The sequence below is a fragment of the Pseudophryne corroboree genome, chromosome 1, assembly GCF_028390025.1.
Source record: "Pseudophryne corroboree isolate aPseCor3 chromosome 1, aPseCor3.hap2, whole genome shotgun sequence".
Lineage (NCBI taxonomy): Eukaryota > Metazoa > Chordata > Amphibia > Anura > Myobatrachidae > Pseudophryne > Pseudophryne corroboree.
In genome coordinates, this window is record NC_086444.1 from 260,034,676 (window position 1) to 260,056,771 (window position 22,096).

At 47.3% G+C, this 22,096-nt stretch overlaps 1 protein-coding gene across 1 annotated transcript in view; it reads left to right on the forward strand.

Moving 5' to 3' along the window:
• Window positions 1-22,096, forward strand: part of PHAX (phosphorylated adaptor for RNA export) — a 169,338-nt gene that overhangs the window by 44,993 nt on the left and 102,249 nt on the right. The window contains exon 2 of the mRNA XM_063964236.1: window positions 1,321-1,922. Within this exon, the coding sequence (XP_063820306.1) occupies window positions 1,321-1,922 (602 nt within the window). The remainder of the gene's footprint in view (window positions 1-1,320; window positions 1,923-22,096) is intronic.

Below are 22,096 nucleotides of genomic sequence, written 5' to 3' on the forward strand. Positions count from 1 at the left end.
TGGTAAGCATGCACACTTAATTTGTTCCAGTCTGTGGGGTCAATTCTATTCAGCGACTGTTGAATAGCGCCGGGAGTTAGCTCGGAGAATGCCCGTTCTCCCGACAATTCAACCTGTTAAGTCGGCGAGAATAAGCCTTCGCCGACTTAACATGAGCTGAATTGAATAGCAACGGGAGCTAATTCCCGGTGCTATTCAACTGTCGCTGAATAGAATTGACCCCTGTGTGTCATTACAACTGAATTTCCCTGCCCAGCTGTGATATTTTCCATGCAGCCAGTATACAGGCTTTTGATGGATCACCCATACACACAGCCAGTGATGCCAAATAAATCTTCAAAATAAATTAGCTGTGTTGTAGCGCCAACCCGATATGTTGGAACAGCATCGTTCAGACATATTGGGAGTACACGCCCGCCAGTGCACTACAGGTATTACCTGGTCAATGGAATGTGCAATATATCTATTAGTGTGTACCCAGCTTAATGTACTGGTAGTTTCTGACATTATCAAACTAAAGGTGCATACACACTGAACGTTTTTGCCCAATGTGTATGCAGAGCGTTAATGTGAACATTGCTGGGCGGATAAGTGCATACACACTGAGCAATTTTCACTGGGTCCAGCTATGTTCAAGGGGGTGAACCTCTTTACTCCCAATTCAGAATCAGGCCCATAGTATTTAGACCCAAAGACGTGTTCATATAATGACCTATAACTGTATTACAGTCGGATATTTTGTGTACATTTCCTAATAAAATTTTTGTCAATTTCTAATGCTTTCTAATAGTAATGGCTAGTCTTGAACATGACATTTAGGAAGAGATTGAGTTATTCATGATGATTGCGGAGTGCCTCCCGGAACGGTCGGCAGAAAGTACTCGGGGCAGATTTAACAATGAGTGATATTCTTGTTATCACTCGTTACGAATAATAAATGGTGCTCCAGGCAATCTGCTCCTGTCCTTTTTCATAAACATGACTTAGGAGCTAATTGCCTGGAATTCCATTTATCTTTCATAACTAGTGCTAACGAGTATCATAGTATAATAGTGCAAAGTAGAATAAGTAGTAGAATAATAGTGCAAATTTTCCATAGAAGTGGGCAGAAAAATAAGACCTGCTTATCTATCATAGTATACTGTGTTCAGTGTTGTGTCTTAGATTATTTTTGCTTAGATCACAAACAGTTGGCTCTATGAACACCCATTTTTTATTTTTTTTGCCCTGTTTAAAAAACAAACAAAAAAGAAAACACACTCATATATCTTAATTCTGCTAACATCCATATTGGGTAACATAATTTTTCATTATTTATAGAAACCTGGTTTAACCAATGTATATGGAAGCTACAGGAGCAACGCTGCGCATCCGTCCAGTGTACCCTACCGCAATGTCAAAGGTTTGGACTCCAGCGAAGAGAGCTTAACTGATTCTGATGAGGATGAAGGTACTCCATGGAAACATAAGCGTCAGAAGGCTTCCCACCCTCCTTGTGAGATAGCAGTGCCAATGCCGGCTTCCGTTTCCAGCCAAAATGGCCAGACAAGAGGTGCAAAGAATAACATCTGGGGGGCAATACTTCAGGAGCAGACCCAAGAAGCTGTGGCAACAGAGCTTGGGATCATGGACATGGATGGTCAGATAGACATGAGCAGGCAGTCAGAGACTTACAACTTTATCCTGGCCAGAAAAATGATGAAGAAAGCAAATAATGAGGAGAAGTCTAAACTAGACAAAGAATTGGATGAGTATATGCACAATGATAAAGAGCGTGTGTCAAAAGAAGAGAATGGGCATTTGAAGAGGAAGAGACCTATAAAAGAGAGGCTTGGTGAAAGGTTAGCTATGGACTACAAAGGTCGATATGAAATAACTGAGGCTGATTCTGAAGATAAAGTTTCCGATGAAATTGCATACAGGTAAGATCACACAAATTTGTTATCCGTTGTACATTTTGTTCAAGTAATAGATGCATTTCTTGAAAATGTATTTTGTAAAATTTTTTTCTAAATAGTAGTTTGCCACTCGTGGTGCTGTTCAGAATATTTTCCTTAACTATAAAACCTCTGTATTATGTTTATGATCTGCAGAGCTCCTGATGGGGGTATTATTATTATTAAAAATGATCTTCGGATAGAATAATTTTTTAAAATATATTTTGGAAGAAAGATTTACTTGTTCACCAGTGCTCGTAAATAGTTTTCTTTAGGTGTGTAGTAAAAATACGTGAAGATGCAATTACCAAAATGCCATTACAAATTCTAGAGACCAATAGAAGTTTAGGCAGATACATTTGTGTACTCCAGTTGATGCCAGAGTTTGCGGTTTGTAGGAAGCCATTCTGCTTTCAGGTGTTTGATTCTGCTTTAAGGTTTGTTTATATTCTACATGTCACCACAATGTAATATTCTATCTATTAGTTGGGAAACTTGCCAGATTCAGGGACTGCTTCAAGCAGTTGAAAATTATGTAATGTGGAAACTGTAGTGTATAATTAGAAACAGCATATTTAATAATGATGAAGCTAGGTAGTTTTTTTTTCTTCCTCTAACGTCCTAGAGGATGCTGGGACTCCGTAAGGACCATGGGGATAGACGGGCTCCGCAGGAGACATGGGCACTTGAAGAAAGACTTTGGATCTGGGTGTGCACTGGCTCCTCCCTCTATGCCCCTCCTCCAGTTTGATAATGTACCCAGTGGAGACTGGGTGCTTTCAGGGAGCTCTCCTGAGTTTCCTGTAAAAAATAAAGTATTTTAGTTAGGTTTTTTATTTTCAGGGAGCCTGCTGGCAACAGACTTCCTGCATCGAGGGACTGAGGAGAGAGAAACAGACCCACTTCTCTGAATTTCAGGGCTCTGTTTCTTAGGCTACTGGACACCATTAGCTCCAGAGGGATCGGTACGCAGGTCTCACCCTCGCCGTCCGTCCCAGAGCCGTGCCGCCGTCCTCCTTGCAGAGCCGGAAGAAATAAGCCGGGTGAGTATGTGAGGAAAAGACTTCAGAGGCGGCAGAAGACATGATCTTCATAAGAGGTAACGCACAGCAGTGAAGCGGTGCGCCATTGCTCCCATTCACCTCACACACTCAGGTCACTGTAAGGGTGCAGGGCGCAGGGGGGGCGCCCTGGGCAGCAATAAACACCTCAGGTGGCAAATACACATATATACATGTACAGCTGGGCACTGTACATGTATAAAAAAAGCCCCCGCCATGTTATTAGTAAATTTGAGCGGGACAGAAGCCCGCCGCCGAGGGGGCGGGGCTTCTCCCTCAGCACTCACCAGCGCCATTTTTTCTCCACAGCACCGCTGAGAGGAAGCTCCCCGGACTCTCCCCTGCTTGACACACGGTGAAAGAGGGTTTTAAAGTAGAGGGGGGCACATAATTGGCACATATACATTATACATAAGCGCTACTGGGTAAACATTCTGTGTTTTTTCCTGGGTCATATAGCGCTGGGGTGTGTGCTGGCATACTCTCTCTCTCTGTCTCTCCAAAGGGCCTGGTGGGGAACCTGTCTTCAGAAAAGAGCTTCCCTGTGTGTGTGTGGTGTGTCGGTACGCGTGTGTCGACATGTCTGAGGTTGAAGGCTCACCTAAGGAGGAGGGGGAGTGTATGAATATTAGGTCTCCGTCGGCAGCGCCGACACCTGACTGGATGGATATGTGGAATGTTTAAAGTGCTAATGTTAATTTATTGCACAAAAGATTAGACAAAGCTGAAGCTAAGGTACAGTCAGGGAGTCAACCCATGTCTGTCCCTATGTCGCCGGGACCTTTGGGGTCTCAGAAGCGTCCACTATCCCAAATAGTTGACACAGATACCGACACGGATTCAGACTCCAGTGTCGACTACAATGATGCAAAATTGCAGCCAAGGGTGGCTAAATGTATTCGATATATGATTATCGCAATTAAATCTGTTTTGCATATTACTGAGGAACCCCCTGTCCCTGACACGAGGGTACACATGTATAAGGGAAAGAAACCTGAGGTCACATTTCCCTCCTCACATGAGCTGAACGAATTATGCGAAAAAGCATGGGAAACTCCAGACAAAAAACTGCAGATTCCCAAAAGGATTCTAACAGCGTATCCTTTCCCGTCACAGGACAGAATACAGTGGGAATCCTCCCCTAGGGTAGACAAAGCTTTGACACGCTTATCAAAAAAGATAGCGCTCCCGTCCCAAGATACGGCTACCCTCAAGGATCCTGCTGACCGCAAGCAGAGGTTACTTTGAAGTACATTTACACTCATTCTGGTACGTTGCTCAGGCCGGCAATTGCGTCGGCCTTGGTTTGTAGTGCTGTAGCAGCATGGACAGATTCTTTATCAGCGGATATTGAGACCCTTGATAAGGATACCATTTTAATGACCCTAGGGCATATAAAAGATGCTGTCTTATATATGAGGGATGCTCAAAGAGACATTAGTTTACTGGGTACCAGAATAAACGCTATGTCCATTTCTACTAGGCAAGTCTTATGGACCCGACAGTGGACGGGGGATGCCGACTCAGAGGCATATGGAGTTTTTGCCGTACAAGGGTAAGGAATTGTTTGGAGAGGGCCTCTCGGACCTCGTCTCCACAGCTACGGCAGGTAAATCGAATTCTTTGCCTTATGTTCCCTCACAATCTAAGAAAGTGCCTCATTATCAAATGCAGTCCTTTCATTCAAATAAAAGCAAAAGAGTACGTGGATCGTCCTTTCTTGCCAGGGGTAAGGGCAGAGGAAAAAAGCTGCACAACACAGCTAGTTCCCAGGAACAGAAGTCCTCCCCGGCCTCTGCAAAATCAACCGCATGACGCTGGGGCTCCCTTGAGGGAGTCCGCTCCAGTGGGAGCACGTCTTCGACTTTTCAGCCACATCTGGGTTCAATCACAGGTAGATCCCTGGGCAATGGAAATTGTTTCCCAGGGATACAGGCTGGAATTCGAAGAGGTGCCTCCTCGCCGGTTTTTCAAATCGGCGCTACCAACTTCTCCCCTGGAAAGGGAGATAGTGTTACAGGCGATTCAAAAATTGTGTCTTCAACAAGTGGTGGCCGAGGTTCCCCTGCTTCAGAGGGGGAAGGGGTACTACTCAACCCTGTTTGTGGTCCCGAAACCGGACGGTTCGGTCAGACCCATTTTGAATTTAAAATCCCTGAACCTTTACTTAAAATGGTTCATGTTGAAGATGGAATCGCTCAGAGCGGTCATGGCCAGCCTGGAAGGGGGGGATTTTATGGTATCGCTGGACATAAAGGATGCATACCTGTATGTTCCCATATATCCTCCTCATCAGGCGTACCTGAGATTTGCGATACAGTCTTGTCATTACCAGTTTCAGACGTTGCCGTTTGGGCTTTCCACGTCCCCGAGAATTTTCACCAAGGTAATGGCGGAAATGATGGTGCTCCTGCGAAAGCAGGGTGTCACAATTATCCCGTACTTGGACGATCTCCTCATAAAAGCGAGATCACGGGAGAAGTTGCAGAACAGCGTATCCCTTTCACTGAAGGTGTTACAGCGACACGGCTGGATTCTCAATATTCCAAAGTCGCAGATGGATCCTACGACTCGCCTGTCCTTCTTGGGCATGATTCTGGACACAGACCAGAAAAGGATTTTTCTTCGGGAAGAAAAAGCGCAAGAACTCATGACTCTAGTCAAGAACCTGTTGAAGCCGAAACAAGTGTCAGTGCATCATTGCGCTCAAGTCCTGGGAAAAATGGTGACGCCATACGAAGCCATTCCCTTCGGCAGGTTCCATGCAAGGACTTTCCAGTGGGACCTTTTGGAGAAATGGTCCGGGTCACATCTGCACATGCATCAGCGGATCATCCTGTCCCCCAGGGCCAGGGTTTCTCTCCTGTGGTGGCTGCAGAGTGCTCACCTTCTAGAGGGCCACAGGTTCGGCATTCAGGTTTGGATCCTGGTGACCACGGACGCGAGCCTCCGCGGTTGGGGATCAGTCATACAGGGAAGAAATTTCCAAGGCCTTTGGGCCAAGTCAAGAGACTTGTCTTCACATTAACATCCTGAAACTGAGGGCCATATTCAACGCCCTACGTCAAGCGGAGACCTTACTTTGCGACCGACCGGTGCTGATTCAGTCGGACAACGTCACCGCAGTAGCTCATGTAAACCGCCAAGGCGGCACAAGGAGCAGGGTGACTATGGCGGAAGCCACCAGAATTCTTCGCTGGGCGGAGAATCATGTAAGTGCACTGTCAGCAGTGTTCATTCCGGGAGTGGACAACTGGGAAGCAGACTTCCTCAGCCGACACGACCTGCATCCAGGAGAGTGGGGACTTCATCAGGAAGTCTTCGCACAGATTGCAAGTCGGTGGGGTTTGCCCAAATAGACATGATGGCGTCTCGTCTCAGCAAAAAGCTACAAAGGTATTGCGCCAGGTCAAGAGATCCTCAGGCGGTAGCTGTGGACGCCCTAGTGACACCGGGGGTGTTCCAGTCGGTCTATGTATTTCCTCCTCTTCCTCTCATACCCAAGGTGTTGAGAATAATAAGAAAAAGAGTAGTGAGAACAATACTCATTGTTCCGGATTGGCCACGAAGGACCTGGTATCCGGATCTGCAGGAAATGCTCACAGAAGATCCGTGGCCTCTTCCTCTAAGACAGGACCTGTTGCAACAGGGTCCCTGTCTGTTCCAAGACTTACCTCGGCTGCGTTTGACGGCATGGCGGTTGAACGCCGGATCCTAGCGGAAAAAGGTATTCCGGATGAGGTCATTCCTACACTAATACAGGCTAAGAAGGGCGTGACATCTAAACATTATCACCGGATATGGCGAAAATATGTTTCTTGATGCGAGGCCAGGAATGCTCCTACGGAAGAATTCCATCTAGGCCGTTTTCTTCACTTTCTACAGACTGGAGTGAATTTGGGCCTAAAGTTAGGCTCCATTAAAGTTCAGATTTCGTCCCTATCCATTTTCTTTCAAAAGGAATTGGCCTCTCTGCCTGAGGTACAGACTTTTGTGAAGGGAGTACTGCATATTCAGCCTCCTTTTGTGGTGTTAAGTTTTCTTAAGTCACATTGGTTTGAACCACTTCAAACAGTGGAGTTGAAATATCTCACTTGGAAGGTGGTCATGTTGTTAGCCTTGGCTTCGGCTAGGCGAGTTTCGGAATTGGCGGCTTTATCACATAAAAGCCCCTATCTGGTTTTCCATATGGATAGAGCGGAATTGCGGACCCGTCCTCGATTCCTACCTAAGGCGGTCTCATCCTTTCATATGAACCAACCTATTGTCGTGCCTGTGGCTACACGGGACTTGGAGGATTCCGAGTCCCTTGATGTGGTCAGGGCTGTGAAGATTACGTGGCCAGAACGGCTAGGATCAGAAAAACAGAAGCACTGTTTGTCCTATATGCAGCCAACAAGGTTGGCGGCCCTGCTTCAAAGCAGACTATTCCTCGCTGGATCTGTAACACGATTCAGCAGGCGTATTTTACGGCAGGATTGCCGTTACCAAAATCGGTTAAGGCCCATTCCACTAGGAAGGTGGGCTCGTCTTGGGCGGCTGCCCGAGGGGTCTCTGCACTACAGCTGTGCCGAGCTGCTACTTGGTCTGGGTCAAACACCTTTGCAAAGTTCTATAAGTTTGATACCCTGGCTGAGGAGGACCTCCTGTTTGCTCATTTGGTGCTGCAGAGTCATCCGCACTCTCCCGCCCGTTTGGGAGCTTTGGTATAATCCCCATGGTCCTTACGGAGTCCCAGCATCCTCTAGGACGTTAGAGAAAATAAAATTTTAAACCTACCGGTAAATCTTTTTCTCGTAGTCCGTAGAGGATGCTGGGCGCCCGTCCCAAGTGCGGACTATTTCTGCAAGACTTGTATATAGTTGTTGCTTTCATAAGGGTTATGTTATAGTTTCGTCGGTTATGGGCCGATGATATGTTGTTGTTTATACTGTTAACTAGATTGTATATCACAGGTTATACGGTGTGATTGGTGTGGCTGGTATGAATCTTGTCCTTTGATTAACTAAAATCCTTTCCTCGTACTGTCCGTCTCCTCTGGGCACAGTTTCTCTAACTGAGGTCTGGAGGAGGGGCATAGAGGGAGGAGCCAGTGCACACCCAGATCCAAAGTCTTTCTTAAAGTGCCCATGTCTCCTGCGGAGCCCGTCTATCCCCATGGTCCTTACGGAGTCCCAGCATCCTCTATGGACTACGAGAAAAAGATTTACCAGTAGGTTTAAAATCTTATTTCTCTAACGTCCTAGAGGATGCTGGGGACTCCGTAAGGACCATGGGGAATAGACAGGCTCCGCAGGAGATAGGGCACTCCAAGAAAGCTTTGGATTCTAGGTGTGCACTGGCTCCTCCCTCTATGTCCCTCCTCCGTTTTACACTGTGCCCAGAGCGAGATGGGTGCACTGCAGGGAGCTCCCCGGAGTTCTCTGCCTACGAAGCATTTTTGTTTGGATTTTTTCTACATTTTTACAGGGAGCACTGCTTGCAACAGGCTCCCTGCATCGAGGGACTGAGGAGAGAGGGGCAGATCTTCTTAATTGATAGGCTCTGCTTCCTCGGCTACTGGGCACCATTAGCTCCAGAGGGGGTGAACGCAGGTTCTTACTGGGCGTCCACCCCCGGAGCCGCGCCGCCGTTCTCCTCACAGAGCTAAAAGTACAGAGGACAGAAGTCGTCAGGCGGCAGAAGCCTTCAGCTTCACTGTGGTAACGCACAGCACTGCAGCTGTGCGTCATTGCTCCCATACACCTCACATACTCCGGTCACTGTAAGGGTGCAGGGCGCAGGGGGGGCTCCCTGGGCTGCAATATAACACCTCTCTTATGGCAAAAGACAATATACATGTACAGGTGGGCACTGTACATGTATATAAAAGAGCCCCCGCCATTTTATAATAACTTTGAGCGGGACTGCAGCCCGCCGCCGAGGGGGCGGGGCTTCTCCCTCAGCACTCACCAGCGCCATTTTATCTCCACAGCACCGCTGAGAGGAAGCTCCCCGGACTCACCCCTGCTTACACACGGTGAAGGGGTGTTTAAAAGAGAGGGGGGGGGGGGCACATAATTGGCGGATAACCTATTATACAGTGCGGCTGGGGAAAAACATTTTGTGTTGGTCTCAAGGGTCATTGCGCTGGGGTGTGTGCTGGCATACTCTCTCTCTGTCTCTCCAAAGGGCCTTAAAGGGGATACTGTCTTCAGAAAAGAGTTTCCCTGTGTGTGTGGAAGTGTGTTGGTACGCGTGTGTCGACATGTTTGACGAGGAAGGCTCGCTTAATGTGGAGGGGGAGTGCTTGAATGTCATATCGCCGTCGGCAGCGCCGACACAGGAATGGATGGATATGCTGAATGTCTTAAATTAAAATGTCAATCTATTGCATAAAAGGTTAGACAAGGCTGAAGCTAGGGATCAGTCAGGTAACCAGACCATGCCTGTCCCTGTGGCGCCAGGACCTTAGGGGCCTCAGAAGCGCACCATATCCCAGATCGATGACACAGATACCGACATGGATACTGACTCTAGTGTCGACTATGAAGATGCAAAATTACAGCCGAAGGTGGCAAAAGGTATTCGGTACATGATTATTGCCATAAAAGAGGTTTTGCATATTACTGAGGAACCCCCTGTCCCTGACACGAGGGTACACATGTATAAAGGGAAAAAGCCTGAGGTCACCTTTCCGTCCTCATTTGAGCTGAGCGAATTGTGCGAAAAGGCTTGGGAATCTCCAGATAGGAGACCACAAGTTCCCAAAAGGATTCTTATGGCGTATCCTGTTCCACAAACGGATAGGATACGATGGGAATCTTCGCCTAAAGTAGACAAGGCGCTGACACGCTTATCCAAAAAGGTGGCACTGCCTTCGCAGGATACGGCTTCCCTCAAGGATCCTGCTGATCGCAGACAGGAAATTACCATGAAGCACATTTACACTCATTCCGGTACTATTGTTAGACCGGCTATGGCGTCGGCCTGGGTTTGTAGTGCTGTCGTGGCATGGGCAGATTCCTTATCTACGGAGCTTGACACCTTAGATAGGGATGCCATTTTAATGACCATAGAGCATATCAGGGAGGCTGCCTTGTATATGAGAGATGCTCAAAGAGACATTTGTTTACTAAGCTCCAGAATAAACGCTATGTCTATGTCTGCTAGGCGGCTCTTGTGGACCCGACAGTGGACGGGAGACGCCGATTCAAAGCGGCATATGGAGTCCTTGCCTTACAAGGGGGAGGAGTTGTTTGGAGACGGCCTCTCGGAGCTTGTCTCTACTGCTACGGCTGGTAAGTCAAACTTCTTACCTTATGTCCCCCCGCAGCATACAAAAAAGGCACCTCATTATCAAATGCAGTCCTTTCGTTCCAATAAGAGCAAGAAGGTACGGGGATCGTCCTTTGTTGCCAGAGGAAAAGGCAAGGGGAAAAGGCTGCACACAGCTAGTTCCCAGGAGCAGAAGTCCTCCCCTGCATCTGCAAAGTCCACCGCATGACGCTGGGTCTTCCCGGGTGGAGGCAGATCTAGTGGGGGCTCGTCTTCGGTTTTTCAGCCACGTCTGGGTTCGCTCGCAGGTGGATCCCTGGGCATTAGAGATTGTTTCTCAGGGATACAGGCTGGAATTCGAAGACTTGCCTCCTCGCCGGTTTTTCAAATCGGCTCTGCCGGCTTCCCCGTCAGAGAGGGAGCTAGTGTTGGCAGCAATCCAAAAATTGTATATTCAACAGGTGATTATCAAAGTTCCTCATCTCCAGCAAGGTGAGGGATATTACTCAACCCTGTTTGTGGTCCCGAAACCAGACTGTTCGGTCAGACCCATTTTAAATCTAAAATCCCTGAACCTGTACTTGAAGAGGTTCAAGTTCAAAATGGAATCACTCAGGGCGGTCATCGCCAGCCTGGAGGGGGGGGGGGGGGGATTGGATGGTGTCCCTGGACATAAAGGATGCTTACCTTCATGTTCCGATATTCCCCCCTCACCAGGCATTCCTGAGATTTGCAGTACAGGACTGTCACTACCAATTTCAGACGTTGGGCTTTCCACGGCCCCGAGAATTTTCACCAAGGTAATGGCAGAAATGATGGTGCTCCTGCGCAGGCAGGGTGTCACAATTATCCCATACTTGGACGATCTCCTCATAAAGGTGAGATCTCGGGAGAAGTTTCTGGACAGCGTGTCTCTGTCCATGAAGACGTTGCAGGTACACGGCTGGATTCTCAATATACCGAAGTCCCAGCTAGTCCCTACAACGCGTCTGACCTTTTTGGGCCTGATTCTGGACACAGACCAGAAAAAGGTTTTTCTTCCGATCGAAAAGGTTCAGGAGCTCATAGCCCTGGTCAGGAACCTATTAAAGCCAAAAAAGGTTTCAGTGTATCATTGCACACTGGTTCTGGGGAAGATGGTAGCTTCATACGAAGCCATCCCCTTTGGCAGGTTCCATGCGAGGACTTTTCAATGGGACCTCTTGGACAAGTGGTCAGGGTCCCATTTACAAATGCATCAAAGGATCACCCTGTCTTCCAGGACCAGGGTATCTCTCCTGTGGTGGCTGCACAGTGCTCACCTACTAGAGGGTCGCAGATTCGGCATTCAGGACTGGGTCATGGTGACCACGGATGCAAGCCTCCGAGGCTGGGGAGCAGTCACACTGGGAAGAAATTTCCAAGGTCTCTGGTCAAATCTAGAGACTTGTCTCCACATCAACGTCTTGGAGTTGAGGGCCATATACAACGCCCTGCGTCAAGCAGAGGAATTGCTTCGGGGAAAAAACGGTTCTGATTCAGTCAGACAATGTCACGGCAGTGGCTCATGTAAACCACCAAGGCGGAACGCGAAGCAGAGTGGCCATGGCAGAAGCTACCAGGATTCTACGCTGGGCGGAAGGCCATGTAAGCGCACTATCAGCAGTGTTCATCCCGGGGGTGGACAACTGGGAGATGGATTTCCTCAGCAGGCACGCCCTGCATCCGGGAGAGTGGGGACTTCATCAAGAAGTCTTTGCACAGATCACGGGTCGGTGGGGGCTGCCTCAAATAGACATGATGGCGTCCCGTCTCAACAAAAAGCTAAAGCGATATTGCGCCAGGTCAAGGGACCCTCAGGCGGTAGCGGTAGACGCTCTGGTGACACCTTGGGTGTTCAGATCGGTCTATGTGTTTCCTCTTCTTCCTCTCATACCCAAGGTGTTGAGAATAATAAGAATAAGCAGGGTCAGAACAATCCTCATTGTTCCAGATTGGCCACGGAGGACTTGGTATCCGGAGCTGCAAGAGTTGCTCACAGAAGATCCGTGGCCTCTTCCTCTAAGGCAGGACCTGCTGCAGCAGGGGCCCTGTCTGTTCCAAGACTTACTGTGGCTGCGTTTGACGGCATGGCGGTTGAACGCCGTATCCTAGCAGAAAAAGGGATTCCGGAGGAGGTCATTCCTACCCTGATCAAGGCTAGGAAAGACGTGACGTCGAAACATTATCACCGTATATGGCCAAAATATGTTTCTTGGTGTGAGGCCAGAGCTGCTCCTACGGAGGAGTTCCAGTTGGGCCGTCTGCTTCACTTCCTTCAAACGGGAGTGAATTTGGGCCTAAAATTAGGGTCCATAAAGGTTCAAATTTCGGCCTTATCCATTTTCTTTCAAAGAGAATTGGCTTCTCTTCCTGAAGTGCAGACTTTTGTGAAGGGCGTGCTGCATATTCAGCCTCCCTTTGTACCTCCGGTGGCGCCTTGGGACCTAAACGTGGTATTAAGTTTCCTCAAGTCACCTTGGTTTGAACCACTCAAAACAGTGGAGTTGAAATACCTCACTTGGAAAGTGGTCATGTTGTTGGCCTTAGCTTCTGCAAGGCGGGTTTCGGAATTGGCGGCCTTATCATATAAAAGCCCATACCTGATTTATCACGTGGATAGGGCAGAGTTGAGGACTCGTCCTCAATTTCTGCCCAAGGTGGTCTCATCTTTTCATATGAACCAACCTATTGTCCTGCCTGTGGCTACACGGGACTTGGAGGATTCCGAGTCCCTGGATGTGGTCCGGGCTTTGAAGATTTATGTGACCAGAACAGCTAGGATCAGGAAGACCGAAGCTCTGTTTGTTCTGTATGCGGCCAACAAGGTTGGCGCTCCTGCTTCAAAGCAGACTATTGCTCGCTGGATCTGTAACACGATTCAGCAGGCGCATTCTTCGGCAGGATTGCCATTGCCTAAATCGGTTAAGGCCCATTCCACTAGGAAGGTGGGCTCCTCTTGGGCGGCTGCCCGGGGGGTCTCTGCACTACAACTGTGCCGAGCTGCTACTTGGTCGGGGTCAAACACCTTTGCAAAGTTCTATAAGTTTGATACCCTGGCTGAGGAGGACCTCCTGTTTGCTCAATCGGTACTGCAGAGTCATCTGCACTCTCCCGCCCGTTTGGGAGCTTTGGTATAATCCCCATGGTCCTTACGGAGTCCCCAGCATCCTCTAGGACGTTAGAGAAAATAAGATTTTACTTACCGGTAAATCTTTTTCTCGTAGTCCGTAGAGGATGCTGGGTGCCCATCCCAAGTGCGGACTTCTTCTGCAAGACTTGTATATAGTTATTGCTTACATAAGGGTTATGTTATAGTTGATCGGGTTTGAACCGTGGCTATGTTATTGTTCATACTGTTAACTGGGTAGTTTATCACAAGTTATACGGTGTGATTGGTGTGGCTGGTATGAATCTTGCCCTTAGATTTACAAAAATCCTTTCCTCGTACTGTTCATCTCCTCTGGGCACAGTTTCTCTAACTGAGGTCTGGAGGAGGGGCATAGAGGGAGGAGCCAGTGCACACCCAGAATCCAAAGCTTTCTTGGAGTGCCCTATCTCCTGCGGAGCCCGTCTATTCCCCATGGTCCTTACGGAGTCCCCAGCATCCTCTACGGACTAGGAGAAATAGATTTACCGGTAAGTAAAATCTTCTTATTTTTATTTTTTTGTGTACACAAGTATATAGCATGTGGAGGTGTTTGCTGATATAGAAGTGATAATGTGGATGCAGTCAGTTACATTATAAAGAACCTTTAAGAGACTATGGGGTATATGCAATTGCGGTCGAATTCCCGAAATTGTCGAAAAACGGGACATTTTCGACAAAAAAAAAAAATCGACAATGCAATTCAGTACTTCCCGTCAAAAAAAACGGACTTTCAAAATTCGACTTTTTGAAATTCGACTTTTTGAAATTCGATATTTGTCAAATTCGACTTTTCTGCAATGGTACAAATGCGGCAATTCGACAAAAGTATATTCAATTGAAGTTTGGAAATTCGACAACAGTGCTTTTAGACAGTAAATTCGTCATTTTCAATCCGCCACACTTTGGTGGGTGAATCTAATAAAAAAATTTTAAAACATGTTTTTTTTTATTGGTAGTAGCATATCTATTCATATTAGAAGGGATTAGGTACTTGGTTTGTCTTTTTGGGAGGCACAAGTATTATTTATATATTTTAAAAAATATTTTTTTTTTTTTTTTTTTTTAGATGGAATGGTAAAATCCCGGAAAAAAATGGCGTGGGGTCCCCCCTCCAAAGCATAACCAGCCTCGGGCTCTTCGAGCCGGTCCTGGTTCTAAAAACCCGGTGGAAAAATGGACAGGGGATCCCCCGTATTTTTAAAACCAGTTAGTCACCGACTCCCCCTAGCAAGCGGGGGGATGGTGTGGAGATGTTGGCAATGTGGAGGGGACGCAGTATTAGCTGCGCTCCTGGGAAGGTACCAGAGGCACATAGTGCGGCGCTGTGAGGGGCGCCCTGGGCCAGCGCTTACCCCCACACTGGTCAGCAAGCCTGCGGAGGTTCGCGGATCTCAGCCAGCAAATTTCCTCAGGCCAGTATAAACATCTGAAGAGCGGGAAAACAGCGCCATTAAGGGGGCGGAGCTTCTCAGAGCGGACCCAGCAGTGTTCCAGCGCCATTTTCCTGCCTGCACAGCGCTGGATGGAAGATCAGGTCCCTCCACAGCAGCTACATTTCACTGTACACGGTACCAGGGGGGGGGGGGTTGTAGAAGGGAGTGGAGGCTGCAAAACGACTGTCTGTCCTATTAAGGGACACAGTCTGCACTGGTAAGGTGTTGCCTTTTACTGAAAGCGCTGTGTTGTGTGTTGGCTCCGATCTCTGTATGTGTCTTGCCTTTCTTGGGGCGGAAACTGTCTGCCCCACCTGTCTGTGGAGTGTTTGGTGGTCTCCTTTAGCTATGTCCAGGGACACTGTGTCGTATGCTGCAGAGGATTTATCCCCCCAGGATGATCCCATTCCATGTAATCAGGATAGCACTGGTTTAGCACACATATCAGCAAGGGAACCAGAGTGGTTTTCCTCTATCAAAACTTGGATTTCTCAGATTTCTGACAGGGTTGCTAGTAATGAATCTGCAACCCAGGTATTACAGAGCTCTGTGGCCTATGTCTGGTACCTCAGGACACCCCGCTATATACCCCCACAAACGTTCATTTTTGCATGTCACACAAGACGACACGGATACCGATTCTGACACTACAGACGGTGATGGGGATGTGTTGCGGGGGTCCGCATCTCTTGCAAGGGGAGTGCAATTATTGATAGAGGCTATCAGGGATGTGTTAACTGTTAATGATACCACACCTGAGCAGGTTGAGGAGGCTTTTTTCACTGAAAATAAAAAAGCCTCGCTAACCTTCCCTGCGTCAAAGGAGTTGAATGTCATATTTGAAAAAGCATGGAAAAACCCTGAAAAGAAGTTCCAGATCACTAAAAGGGTTCAGGTGGCTTTTTCTTTCCCTGAAGAGGATAGGAAAAAGTAGGAAAACCCTCTGATTGTTGACGCATCTGTGTCCAGACTCTCAAAAAAGGTGGTTTTGCCTGTTCCGAGATCTACCGCCTTAAAGGAGCCGGCAGATAGATTGATAACACAATTAAATCAATGTATACTGCTTCTGGGGCCATATTACGTCCACTATTGCTAGTGCATGGATTGCAAAAGCAATAGTGAAGTGGTCGGCTAACTTGCTTGAGGATTGAGATACGATGGATAGGGATGACGTTGCATTATATTTACGCAACATACATGATTCTGCAGGTTTTATGGTAAATCCATGAAAGACCTGGGCTCCATGGCTGCGGGAATTTCTTCCATGTCTGTTTCAGCTCGTCGGGGACTATGGCTGCGCCAGTGGTCGGCCGACGTGGAATCCAGAAGAAGTGTGGAGTTGCTACCCTATACAGGTCAGGCTCTCTTTGGGGAAGCTCTAGACGCATGGATATCCACCGCTACAGCGGGTAAGTCTCCGTTACTTCACTCAGCAGCACCTGCTCCGAAGAAATCCTTCTCAGCTGTGCAGCAGTCCAATCGGCCTAACAAGCCTAGAAAGGCCAGAACATCCAATACCTTCTTTAAGGGAGGTAGGTTTAAGTCCAAGAAACCTGCCGCTGCAGGTTCCCAAGAACAAAAGTCTGCTTCGGGTACCCCAAAGTATTCCGCATGACGGTGGACTGCACGGCCCGGCGGTGGGGCCTGTGGGAGCGAGACTCACATTTCAGTCATGTCTGCGTATCGTCCGGCCTGGATCCCTGGGTAGTCGATATTGTGTCTCAGGGATACAGGCTGGAATTTCAAAGTCTCCCTCCTCATCGTTTTTTCAAGTCGGGCTTACCAACTCTGTTGGAGGACAGCGCAGTACTTCAAGGCGCTGTCCAAAAGCTGGTAGAGGCATAAGTCATTGTGCCGGTACCACCTCACATGCTGAACAAAGATTACTATTCGAACCTTTTTGTGGTACCGAAACCGGATGGTTCGGTCAGGCCCATTCTGAACCTAAAGTCATTGAACCCCTTTCTAAAGGAGTTCAAGATGGAGTCTCTCAGGGCGGTGATATCAGGTCTGGAAGAGGGGTAATTCCTGGTATCACTGGATATCAAGGATGCGTACCTTCACATTCTGATCTGGCTGCTGCATCAGGCTTATCTCCGCTTCGCATTGCTGGACTGTAATTTCAGTTCCAGGCCCTGCCATTCGGCCTCTCCACTGCACCGAGGGTGTTTACCAAGGTGATGGCGGAAATGATGATACTACTCCGCAAGCAGGGTGTGAACGTCATTCCATATCTGGATGGTCTCCTGATAAAGACATCGTCCAAGGAGAGGCTGCTGCAGTCCATTGTTCTCACAACGCGACTGCTCCAGAGTCACAGGTGGATTCTGAACTTTCCGAAGTCATATTTGGAACCAACCCAGAGATTGTCATTTCTGGGAATAATTCTGGATACGGAAGTGCAGCGGGTGTTTTTTTCCGCGGGACAAGGCGTTGGTGATCAAATCCATGGTCCGGGATGTCTTGAAGCCACCCCGGGTGTCTGTTCATCAATGCATTCGCCTATTGGGAAAGATGGTGGCCTCTTACGAGGCTCTCCAGTACGGGAGGTTCCATGCTCGGACCTTCCAACTGGATCTCCTGGACAAGTGGTCGGGATCTCACCTCCACATGCATCAGAGAACTCGTCTGTTGCCAAGGGCGAGGATTTCATTCCTCTGGTGGCTCCAATTGCCTCACCTCCTGGAAGGCCGTAGATTCGGGATTCAGGACTGGGTCCTGCTAACAGATGCGAGCCTCAGTGGCTGGGGAGCAGTCACTCAGGGAGTGACCTTCCTAGGACGGTGGTCAAGCCTGGAAGCCGGCCTGCCCATCAACATTCTGGAACTAAGAGCCGTCTACAACGGTCTTCTTCAGGCGGCCCCACTTCTTCTATGAAATCGGGCCATTCAAGTGCAGTCGGACAATGTAACAACAGTGGCTTACATAAACCGACAGGGCGGAACGAAGAGCAGAGCGGCAATGTCAGAGGTGACGAGAATACTCCTCTGGACAGAAAAGCACGCGTTGGAGCTGTCAGCCGTATTCATTCCGGGAGTAGACAACTGGGAAGCAGACTTCCTCAGCAGACACAATCTCCATCCAGGAGAGTGGGGACTCCATCCAGAGGTGTTCAAGGAAGTAACAGATCTTTGGGGCCTACCCCAAATAGACGTGATGGCCTCTCTTCTCAACAAGAAGCTTCTTCGTTATTATTCCAGGTCCATGGATCCGCAGTGGACGCCCTGGTGTCTCCGTGGGTGTTCCAGTCAGTGTATGTGTTTCCACCACTCCCACTCATCCCAAGAATCCTAAAGCTCATAAGGAGAACAAGGGTTCAAGTGATCCTCATTGCCCCAGACTGGCCAAGAAGGGCTTGGTACGTGGACCTTCTGGATCTACTGCAAGAAGAGCCGAGACCTCTTCCTCTTTGGGAGGACCTGCTGCAGCACGGGCCGTTTGCCTATCAAGACTTACCGCGGCTACGTTTGACGGCATGGAAGTTGAGTGCCTGATTCTTGCTCTGAAGGGCATTCCGAAGAAACTTATTCCTACCCTCATACAGGCTACGAAAAGGGTAACATCTAAACATTACCATCTTATTTGGAAGAAATATGTCTATTGGTGTGAGTCCAAAAAGTTTCCTACAGTTGAGTGTCAACTGGGTTGTTTCCTCTTCTTCCAGCAAGCAGGAGTGGATATAGGTCTGCGGTTGGGTTCTGTGAAGGTCCAGATTTCAGCCCTGTCCATTTTCTTTCAGAAACAATTGGCTGCCCTCCCTGAGGTTAAGACCTTTTTGAAGGGAGTTCTGCATATCCAACCTCCCTTTGTACCGCCTACGGTGCCATGGGACCTTAACGTTGTGTTGCAGTTCCTCATATCGGATTGGTTTGAGCCTCTACAGGAGGTAGAGCTCAAATTTCTTACTTGGTAGGCGGTCACTTTGTTGGCCTTAGCTTCTGCTAGACGTGTGTCCGAGCTGGGGGCTTTATCCTGTAAACGCCCTTACTTGATCTTCCACGAAGATAGAGCTGAGCTTCGGACTCGTCAGCAGTTTCTTCTGAAGGTTGTGTCGGCATTTCATATCAACCAACCTATCATGTGGCTACTGACTCCTCGATTACTTCAAAGTCCTTGGATGTCGTAAGGGCTCTGAAGATATATGTGAAGAGAACTTCTCGTCACAGAAAGTCGGACTCTCTGGTTGTCTTATATGATCCCAAGAAAATTGGGTGTCCTGCTTCTAAGCAGACTATTTCTTGCTGGATTAGGTTCACTATCCAGCACGCTTATTCTACGGCAGGACTGCCGTGTCCTAAATCTGTTAAGGCCCACTCTACTCGTAAGGTGGGGTCTTCCTGGGCAGTTGCCCGGGGTGTCTCGGCATTGCAACTTGCCGAGTTGCAACTTGGTCTGGGTCGAACACGTTTGCAAAGTTTTACAAGTTCGATACTTTGGCCGCTGATGATCTGAAGGTCAGTCAATCAGTTCTGCAGGAGTCTCTGTGCTCTCCTTCACATTCTGGTAGCTTTGGTACATTCCCATGGTACTAATGTGGACCCCAGCATCCTCTAGGACAGGGATGGGGAACCTCCGGCCCTCTAGCTGTTGTTGAACTACACATCCCAGCATGCCCTGCAACAGTTTTAGCATGGCCAAATAGCAAAACTGTAGCAAGGCATGCTGGTATGTGTAGTTCAACAGCTGGAGTGCCGAAGATTCCCCATCCCTGCTCTAGGACGTAAGAGAAAATAGGATTTTGGTACCTACCGGTAAATCCTTTTCTCGTAGTCCGTAGAGGATGCTGGGCGCCCGCCCAGCGCTTCGTTTTCCTGCAATTGTTGTATGGTTCAGTACAATTTCGTTTTAGTTGAGTACTGCATTGTTACTTGGTAAGTAATGTTTCATCTGTTGCTGAGTAGTTCAAGCTAGGTTTCTTGACGTGCCTTGTATGTTTGAGCTGGTATGAATCTCACCACTATCTGTGTTAAGTCCTTCTCTCGAAGTATGTTGTCTCCTCGGGCACAGTTTCTAGACTGAGTCTGTTAGGAATGGCATAGAGGGAGGAGCCAGCCCACACTCTTAAACTCTTAAAGTGCCAGTGGCTCCTGGTGGACCGTCTGTACCCTATGGTACTAATGTGGACCCCAGCATCCTCTACGGACTACGAGAAAAGGACTTACCGGTAGGTACCCAAATCCTATTTTTTTTTTTTTCTTCAGCAGGAACTGGGCAGTTGTTCAGGTTGAAAGGAAAATGGAGGCATCCTAGTTTACTCAATTTTTTTGAGAAACACCTGCAGCCCTCTGCTAGACAGCTGTAGTTGGGCAAATGTTTAACTTTCCAGCAAGACAATTACCACAAACATACCTCCAAGAAAACAATGCAGTGGCAAGGATAGTGCATGTCCTCCTTTTGGCTAAGTCAGATACCTGATCTAAATCGGATAGAAAATCTGTTAATGGACTTGAAGAGACCAATCCATCGCAGCTCACATTTAAATTTGACTAAACTTGAACAATTCTGCAAAGAGGAGTGGATAAATATTCCACACTTTAGGTGCTCAAAACTGCTAGAGACTTATCAGAAATGTTTTTATAGGTTTATAAAATATTACAGGACAAGTGATATATAAAATCATTAAGATAATCAAAATATATATTTATAGTGTATTATTGTAAAAATATGGCCATTGTTAAAATGATTACTTTAAATCTAGTGAAAATCATTTTTAATTATCTAAAGGGGGAATTCAATAGTTTTTTAGGCAGCAATAATTAATCAATGTGCCTGATGGAACAGTTCAGTTGATACTCCGATCAGGCGGGAGTGCTGCAAGTGCCCACATTGCTTCTCGCAACTTCCCGAAGTGGTGGGCAGAAATGTGCAGAATGTCTTTTGGGTGCCCAAATGGAACTTTTCGCGTTGCGCTCATGAAGTTAGACAGTTTAGCCACTTAACTTGGCTAAACTTAGTACCTTTTGGGTGCAACAAGCTGGAAAATGTATAGTCAACGAAAACAAATTAATTGCTGTGTTGGTCGCTCCTTAATTATCAAAGCCCAAAAAACAATTGAATTGCCTCATTAAAGTTATCCGTTCATTATAGAACTAATTTAAGATAGGCTCAATCAATATGGCGTAGAATGTCCCTATTTCTGGTTATATAAAACAAATAATTCAATATGATCTATATTTGGCTCTCTTAATAAATTTTAAATTACTAATGCTCTTTTATTTAAAATTATTAAAATTTAAGGAAAATTAACTAAATTATCACATTTGTTGGTTACATGTATTTATTACATAGGCTAATGGGGGGATGTTGGGTATTATACATGACTTCCGATATATTTGAACAGTTTTATTTTGATATACATAACAATGCTGATACATCACTTCCGGATTATCAGAAGGATCGAGTACAACAATATTCTAATACTTTATGCAGTTAGGTTAATACATCTGGATCTGTTAGAGCAGAGTAAGAAAATATACCTTATGGTAAGAACTTACCGTTGATAACGGTATTTCTCCTAAGTCCACAGGTTCCACATGATAACCATGGGATATGATGGAGCGACAGCGGATTGGCACCAAACGATCAAAAGCTTTCTGGCCTCCCAGGATGCAACGGGCCCATCCATATATCCCGCACACTGGTTCAGGCAAGTCAGTTGTATTCCAAAGCACAAGGCAGGAGCATCTAATCAGGCGAGAAGAACACACATGCACACCCTTCCGTACAAGAAGGAAGAGGTTAGTGAGTAGAAAGATCCTTAAATCAGGTGCTTCAGGGTGGGATCCCTGTGGAACCTGTGGACTTAATAGAAATACCGTTATCAACGGTAAGTTCTTACCATAACGTATATTTCTCCGGCAGGGTCCACAGGTTATCCACAGGATAACAATGGGATTTCACAAAGCAATTTAGTGGTGGGGACGCTCCCGATTGGACAGGAGAACCTTACGCCTGAATTCAGCGTCATGAGAGGCAAAAGTATCTAAGGCATAATGTCTGATGAATGTGTTAATGGAAGACCATGTCGCTGCCTTACATATCTGTTCTGCTGAAGCACCACGTTATGCTGCCCAAGAAGGACCTACCTTACGAGTAGATTGAGCAGAGACATTAGCCGGGACAGGGAGATCATCTCGAGAATATGCTTCTGAAATCGTCATTTGAAGCCATCTTGCCAGCATCGGTTTAGTAGCAGGCCATCCTCTCTTATGAAATCCGTAGAGAACGAAGAGAGAATCT